Source organism: Emiliania huxleyi (genome assembly GCF_000372725.1).
Source record: "Emiliania huxleyi CCMP1516 chromosome Unknown EMIHUscaffold_213, whole genome shotgun sequence".
Taxonomy (NCBI): domain Eukaryota; phylum Haptophyta; order Isochrysidales; family Noelaerhabdaceae; genus Emiliania; species Emiliania huxleyi.
This window is the reverse complement of record NW_005200478.1, coordinates 206,968-214,497: the sequence shown is the minus strand read 5'-3', so window position 1 is coordinate 214,497 and position 7,530 is coordinate 206,968. Positions and strand designations below refer to the sequence as shown.

The following is a 7,530-nucleotide window of genomic DNA, read 5'->3' as shown; positions in this document are numbered from 1 at the left end:
ACCCTAACCCTAACCCTAACCCTAACCCTAACCCTAACCCTAACCCTAACCCTAACCCTAACCCTAACCCTAACCCTAACCCTAACCCTAACCCTAACCCTAACCCTAACCCGACAGCCATAGTCCTATCCCTAACCCTAGCTCGACAGCCATAGCCCTAACCCTAACCCTAGCTCGACAGCCATAGCCCTAACCCTAACCCTAGCTCGACAGCCATATCCCTAACCCTAACCCTAGCTCGCGTGGTTGCCAACATAAGGCCAGCGACCATGCGACCAAAAACCCTATATGGTCGCCAACATGGTCGCCAACTTGCGACCACGGTCACGACCACTCTGGTCGCGCTATAAACGTAGCCCCCAAGGTAACCCTAGCTCGCCAGCGACGTGGTCGCCAACATACGACCACGGTCACGACCACTTTGGTCGCGTGGTCGCCAACATAAGGCCAGCGACCATGCGACCAAAAACCCTATATGGTCGCCAACATACGACCACGGTCACGACCACTCTGGTCGCCGGTCGTGAACATACGGCCAGCGACCACGCGAAGCTCGAGCTTCGAAGCTCGCGGGGGCCAAGCCAACCCTCCCGCCCTCTAGTCCCGTTTATTACGTAGTCATACTGTGCCAGAGGCTGCGCCTCTGGCACCTTTTGGCCATTCTGAACAGAATGGTGTTTGTTTTCGAGAGCTCATTCCTTCACCGTCACTAAGTAACTTCCGGCTGAACGCGTCGAGTCGCCAACTTGCGACCACGGCCACGACCACTCTGGTCGCGTGGTCGCCAACATGCGACCAGCGACCACGCGACCAAAAACCCTATATGGTCGCCAACATACGGCCAGCTGGTCGCGTGGTCGCCAACTTGCGACCACGGCCACGACCACTCTGGTCGCGTGGTCGCCAACTTGCGACCAGCGACCACGCGACCAAAGACCCTATATGGTCGCCAACATACGGCCAGCTGGTCGCGTGGTCGCCAACTTGCGACCACGGCCACGACCACTCTGGTCGCGTGGTCGCCAATTTGCGACCACGGTCACGACCACTCTGGTCGCCGGTCGCGACCGAACGCCCCCCCGGTCCATCTCGACCGCTGACATGGAAAATCGATGCAATCTTCTGGTGGATGGTTTAGATGTTGGAGATGCTTGCTTTGCATCAGATCCCGCCTGTTTAGCCTTGCTTTTGCGCACAATATCGTTATTTCGGTCGGCAGAGGCGTTTTCGTGCGGTCTGCCAGTCGCTGCTGAGAGCCGATTTTCGCCTCATAATCGCGAGTGCTGGGTTGCGTGTCGTTTGCGAGGGGTCCAGCCTGGCTAGCCAAACACACCTGCGCGCCTCCAGTCTTGCTTTCGCGGTATCCAGCCTTGTTTTGGTTGATAAACGTGTTTTTGTGCGGTCTGCCAGTCGCTGCTGATGGCGCCGTTTTTGGCCGGTTCGGCTATCGCGACAATTTGGGCCGAGCTACCCTTGGCAGTGGCCCTCCTGCTAGATGAACAAGGGCATCATAGTGTTTGACAATGTGGCCACGTCTTTTGGTGATAGAAAACGCTTTTTACGGTCTTCAGAGCTCTTATCGTGCGGCCAGACAGTCGCTGCTGAGAGCCAGCCGGAGTGCAGATGGCGGCGTTGACTTTTTGCTCTGGTTTTAAGGCCTTGTTGCATGTGTGCCTTATACACCCACAGCCAACAGCCCACTGCCAACAGCCAACAGCCAACAGCACCTCCCACCTCCGAGCTCCTCGAGCCACGAGCCCGCAGCCAACAGCCAATAGCCAACAGCACACAGCCAACAGCACACAGCACACAGCACACAGCACACAGCACACAGCCCACAGCCCACAGCCCATAGCCCATAGCCCATAGCCCACAGCCCATAGCCCATAGCCCGAACCCTAACCCTAACCCTAACCCTAACCCTAACCCTAACCCTAACCCTAACCCTAACCCTAACCCTAACCCTAACCCTAACCCTAACCCTAACCCTAACCCTAACCCTAACCCTAACCCTAACCCTAACCCTAACCCTAACCCTAACCCTAACCCTAACCCTAACCCTAACCCTAACCCTAACCCTAACCCTAACCCTAACCCTAACCCTAACCCTAACCCTAACCCTAACCCTAACCCTAACCCTAACCCTAACCCTAACCCTAACCCTAACCCTAACCCTAACCCTAACCCTAACCCTAACCCTAACCCTAACCCTAACCCTAACCCTAACCCTAACCCTAACCCTAACCCTAACCCTAACCCTAACCCTAACCCTAACCCTAACCCTAACCCTAACCCTAACCCTAACCCTAACCCTAACCCTAACCCTAACCCTAACCCTAACCCTAACCCTAACCCTAACCCTAACCCTAACCCTAACCCTAACCCTAACCCTAACCCTAACCCTAACCCTAACCCTAACCCTAAGGTAACGCTAGCACTAGCCAGCACAGGGCTTGCCACACTCTGGCAAGGGCTTGCCACACTCTGGCAAGGGCTTGCCACACTCTGGCAAGGGCTTGCCACACTCTGGCAAGGGCTTGCCACCCCTTGGCAAGAGGTCGCCACACTCCGTGAAGAGCTCGCCCCACCACGTGAAGAGCCACCACCACCACAGGGCTTGCCACCACCAGCATTGCCACCACCAGCAAAGGGCTTGCCACCACTTGCAAAGGGCTTGCCACAACCTGGCAAAGGGGTGCCACCACTTGGCAAGGGCTTGCCACACTCTGGCAAAGGGGTGCCACCACTTGGCAAGGGCTTGCCACACTCTGGCAAAGGGTTGCCACCTGTTGGCAAGGGCTTGCCACACTCTGGCAAGGGCTTGCCACACTCTGGCAAGGGCTTGCCACACTCTGGCAAGGGCTTGCCAGCACTTGGCAAGGGCTTGCCACACTCTGGCAAGGGCTTGCCACCACGTGGCAAGGGCTTGCCACACTCTGGCAAGGCACTTGCACACTCTGGCAAGGGCTTGCCACCACTTGGCAAGGGCTTGCCACACTCTGGCAAGGGCTTGCCAGCAGTTGGCAAGGGCTTGCCACACTCTGGCAAGGGCTTGGCAAGGGCTTGCCACACTCTGGCAAAGGGGTGCCACCACTTGGCAAGGGCTTGCCACACTCTAATTAGGATCCGATCTATCGAGCTAGGATCGGATCCTACGGACGAGGATCGGATCTATCGAGCTAGGATCGGATCCTTAGGAGAGCGGCGAAAGCGAGCGCACAGAGCGGCAGCTCAGTACACAGGAGCGGCAGCGAAGTAGAAGAGCGCCCAGCAGGAGGTGAGGCGGCAGCGTAGTGCATTTTGGAGCTCGATTGAGTTGCGCGAGCTTCGTCTCTCATTCGATCCTAATTCGAGGATCCGATCCTAACGTTAGGATCGGATCTTGCGCTTTGCCCAACTTGGCTCTTGTGGGCAAGGCTTGCCCAACTTGGGCAAGGTGTCACAAGGCCTCCCAGCCCCTGGTGTTGGTGTACGCAATAACGGGACAGGGTGGTTGTCTCTCTAGCTCCCCTTCTAGCTCTTAGCATGAGCTGCGCCCGGTGTCCGACCCCTTTTGCAACATCTTAAACTTTTAGGCCCTCCAAATTCGGGTCGGAGCGTAGCGGAGTGGGCCCCGAGTTTGAAAACGGCGACGGACGCTTGCGTCCTAGCCTCCAACAACGCCTCCCCGGCGGCGCAGAGGGGCCCCCGGAGGGATGCCGCAGCGTGTATTTTTTCCTCAACCGAGAATGCCCGACTCATCTTGGCGGGGGCGGTACCTGGCGGTGCTGCTCCTTCCCCTCATCTACGGCGGGCTGCCCGCCGTCGGATCCGCTGCGCTCGCGCCGGCGTGGGCTTCGCTGCGACAGCCGCTGCGACATCGCCGAGTTGTTGCGCCGCTCGCCGCAAAGCTGCAGCATCCCTCGCCAAAACCAATCCGCAGGGTGAAGGCGAACTCAGCCGCGCGCCGAACCAAGGCGCGTCGACCGCTCGGTCGCGGCGAGGGCGCGCTGGCGGCGGCGGAGGTGTGGCGGCGGCGCGGCGAAGGCTTTCTGCGCAACTTCATCCCGGCGCTCGGCCTCTTCCTGTGGGTTCGCACGTGCGTGGTCGAGCCCTTCTTCATCCCCTCCCAGTCCATGGCGCCGACCCTCTCTCCAAACGACCAGATCGCCGTCGAGAAGTTTTCTCGCCTCTATGTGCGCGCCCGCCGCCGCACCACAAGCGCCGCACCCAACGCCACTGCGGCCCCAACCGCAGCTGCAGCAAGTCCCCGCCACGCACACACGCCAGACAGGCAGACAAACAAAGGCCGTCCCGCGCACACGCGTGGCAGGCGCTTCCGAAGCGGGGAGAGCTCGTCGTCTTCCGCCCCCCCGCCGCCTACTTTGCCGCCAAGGGCGCAGAGGAGCGGCCAGGCGCAAAGCTGCTAGACGCTTCCTAGACAGTTCCTAGACAGTTCCTGGACGCGACGTGCGAGACGAGGCAGCGCCGCCACGCAGCGCCGCCACCGCCCTCCACGCCGCCCTCCCGTCGCCCCCGCGCCACGCGCCGCCCCTCCCACCGCGGCCCGCCTCGAGCCTCCCCGGGGCAGGGCTGACGCGGGCTCGCCCTCTCGGCAGGGACGCGGCTGATCAAGCGCGTGATCGCCGTCGGAGGCGATACAGTTGAGGCGCCGGGGGGGGGAGACCCTCCGACCCCCTCGAGCCGCAAGACACGTCCACGGACATGTCCGAGACATGCCCCGTAGGTGCTGAACATCTGCGACGGGTACGACATGTCCGGGACACGTCCACGGACATGTCCGAGACATGTCCCGTAGGTGCGGGCGGGCGTGCTCTACCTCAACGGCGCGCCGCGCTACGAGCCGTACGCGCTCGAGGCGCCGACGTACTCGCTGCCGCTGACGACGGTGCCTGCGGGCGCCATTTTTGTGCTCGGGGACAACCGGAACGTGTCTGTGGACTCGCACGTGTGGGGCTCGCTGCCGATCGAGAATATCATCGGCAAGGCCTTCTACGTGCTCTACCCAGTCGACCGGCAGGCACGCGACATGACCACCACGCACACACACATATCGCCACACGACACCACACGTCGCCACACCACCGCCACACACCCCTCGCCGCGCGGAGGACACGCCCCGCCCCGCCTCTCGGCGCCGCAGGGCTTCGTCGACCAGTTCATGCAAGACCTCAAGCTGACGGGCGACACGGGCGCCTTCATCGAGCGATTGGTGCCCGACATCGACCCGCCGCCCACCAGCCGCCCGGCGGGCTGGTCCAATCGGCCGAGATGAGCCGCCTCTCGTTGCTGTGATCGAGTCTCTGTATGTGTTGCGTACGTTGAGTCGTCCGTTGTCCCGTTTTGCGCCGAGTGTCTCCGTACTCCGACACTTGCCCCTCCCAGCCGCGACTAGTGTGGCTGGACGTGGTTTTTTCGGTGTTCCGGTGCGAAAAAAACAAGAGGGGACCGGATCCGCGGCGGTGGGCCGCGGCCACGCGGCCGACCCAGCCCCCAATCTCGCGTGGCGTCATCGGTCAAGGCACCCACAGCTTTGCATGGCGCGGCGGCGGCTCCGCCGGCGCCGTGGCGATGGGCGCCCGCTTGAGCTTGCGCTGCGTCTCGACGCGGATCAGCGAGTCGGCCGAGAGCGCGGCGAGCGGCGCCAACTCAACCGGCGGCGTGGACTGCGTGAAGGGCCGTGCAAACAGCGCGGCGAGCGACGAGACGGAGGGGCAAAAGTGCGACCGCAGCGTGTCCACCTCCCAGAGGCACGAGTCGAAGGCGCGGCAATCGCGCGGCTCGGCCTCGGCGGCGACGTACGGGTCCTCGGCCGCGGCGGCGTCGGCGTCGGCGGCCGGCCGGTGGATGAGCGCGCGCGCGGCGGGCTGGCGGAGCAGCAAGTTGTACGCGAGGCCGCACCTGCAGCAAGAGGTCCGGGAAGGGTCGGGGAAGGTTCCACCCGGTGCGGCGGGTGCGGCGCAAAAAGCCGCACGCGAGCGCTGCCGCCGGCGGCGGGGCGAGGAGGGCGAGGCGGCCGAGCCGCTTGGCAAAGGCTGCAGAGACGTATGCGGGCAAGCCGGCCGACGAGAGGAAGAGGTCGAGCTCGAGTGCGAAGGTCGCGCGGTTGGCACCGCCGAGGGAGGGGAGGGTGACGAGGGAGTAGAGCTGGGTGTAGAAGCGCGGGTACTCGAGGTTGTGGCGCGTCATGAGCACGAAGAGGCCCTTGAGCGAGAGCAGCGCGTCGACGCCTGCCACGCCTCGGCCGCATCTCGGCTACACCTCGGCTAGACGCATCTCGGCTAGATCTCGACGGCTGCCAAGCCTCGGCCGCGTCACACCACTCACTGGGAGGGAGGGGCAGCGACGCCGCAGAGGAGGCCGGCTCTGATCTCGGCTACATAGGCTCTGGTCTCGGCCACATCTCGACCACATCTCGGCCACATCTCGCCTCCGCGCGAGTAGCCGCTCGAGAGGAGGTCGGCGTATCGGAGAGGGCGAGGCACGTGGGGAAGCACCGCCTCTGGGAGGGCCGCCAGCACCCTCCGGTGCGCGCGCGCGGGCAGCGGCAGCGCGAGCAGCGCGCGCCACGCGCCGCAGAACTCCTTGACGTGCCGCTTGCGCTGCAGCAGGCTGCGCGCCGGTGCGGGCCAGCCGGCGGGGTCCTGGGCGGGCGGCACGAGGAGGGGCGCCTCTTCGGGAAGGACGTCCTCCGCCGGGGGAGTGACGAGCAGCAGCAGCTGCAGCAGCCGCTCCGCGCGCTCGCCGCCGCCGCCGTCCGCGGCCGCCGCTTGCGGGCGCGCGAGGCGCTGCACGTGCCGGAGCAGGTGCAGGCCGACGTCGAGCTTGCAAGCATGCGCACGGGCAATCCGCTCGAGGAGGGGCGGAGGCAGCGCCGCCTTGGCCGAGGCCATCGCCAGCATGCCCGCCCCGAGGGCGCCGCGAGAGGCGCCCAGCGCCGCGTAGTACGGGCAGGCGGCGCCCGGCCGCGCGAGGCGCACCTCCGCCGAGGCGAGCAGCATCAGCGAGTCGAGCGCGAGCACGCGCAGCTCGGGCGACTCCGCCGCCGCGCCGAGCTGCGAGCCGAGCGCCGCCACGAAGCGGTCGTACTTGTCGCGCAGCCACTCGCGGTACGCCTCGAGCGCGGACGCCTGCCGCGCTTCAGCCTCGTCCGCCGGCTCGGCGGCAGCCTCCTCCGCGCCGAGCGGGAGGCTTCCCGCCTCTGCCCAGGCCACGAAGAGCGCGCGGCACGCCTGCGTCGCGGCGAGCCGGACGGACACGTCTGCCGCGGACGCCGACGCCGCGAGCAGGTCAATCAGCTCGTTCGCGTGCCGCCGGTCTGCGAGCAGTCGCTCCTCCGTCGCGCGGACAGATGCGACGGAGAGCGGCGCGGACAGCCCGGCGGAGGCCTCGCCGGCCTTGGAGCCGGCCTTGCTGGCCTTGGAGCTGGCCTTGGTGACCATCGGGGCTGCAAGAGTGGGCGTGGAACGAGGCAGCAGCCGGGCGGCAAGCGCGGACGCGGCTCGTGCCCAGTTCGAACGGAAGAATTCT

General features: G+C 64.5%; 2 protein-coding genes across 2 annotated transcripts; one reads left to right on the top strand and one right to left on the bottom strand.

The window, feature by feature from the left end:
* Positions 1-3,728: 3,728 nt before the first annotated feature.
* EMIHUDRAFT_73180 (hypothetical protein) lies at positions 3,729-5,275 on the top strand (the record flags this gene model as incomplete). Its single annotated transcript, XM_005780546.1, has 3 exons — positions 3,729-4,245; positions 4,599-4,642; positions 4,799-5,275. The coding sequence occupies 3 exons, from the start codon at positions 3,729-3,731 to the stop codon at positions 5,273-5,275; spliced, it is 1,038 nt and encodes a 345-aa protein (XP_005780603.1).
* Positions 5,276-5,516: 241 nt separating this feature from the next.
* EMIHUDRAFT_114325 (hypothetical protein) lies at positions 5,517-7,442 on the bottom strand (the record flags this gene model as incomplete). The annotated part of the gene is made up of 3 exons (XM_005780545.1): positions 5,517-5,901; positions 5,975-6,204; positions 6,486-7,442. The coding sequence occupies 3 exons, from the start codon at positions 7,440-7,442 to the stop codon at positions 5,517-5,519; spliced, it is 1,572 nt and encodes a 523-aa protein (XP_005780602.1).
* Between the last annotated feature and the right edge of the window lie 88 nt (positions 7,443-7,530).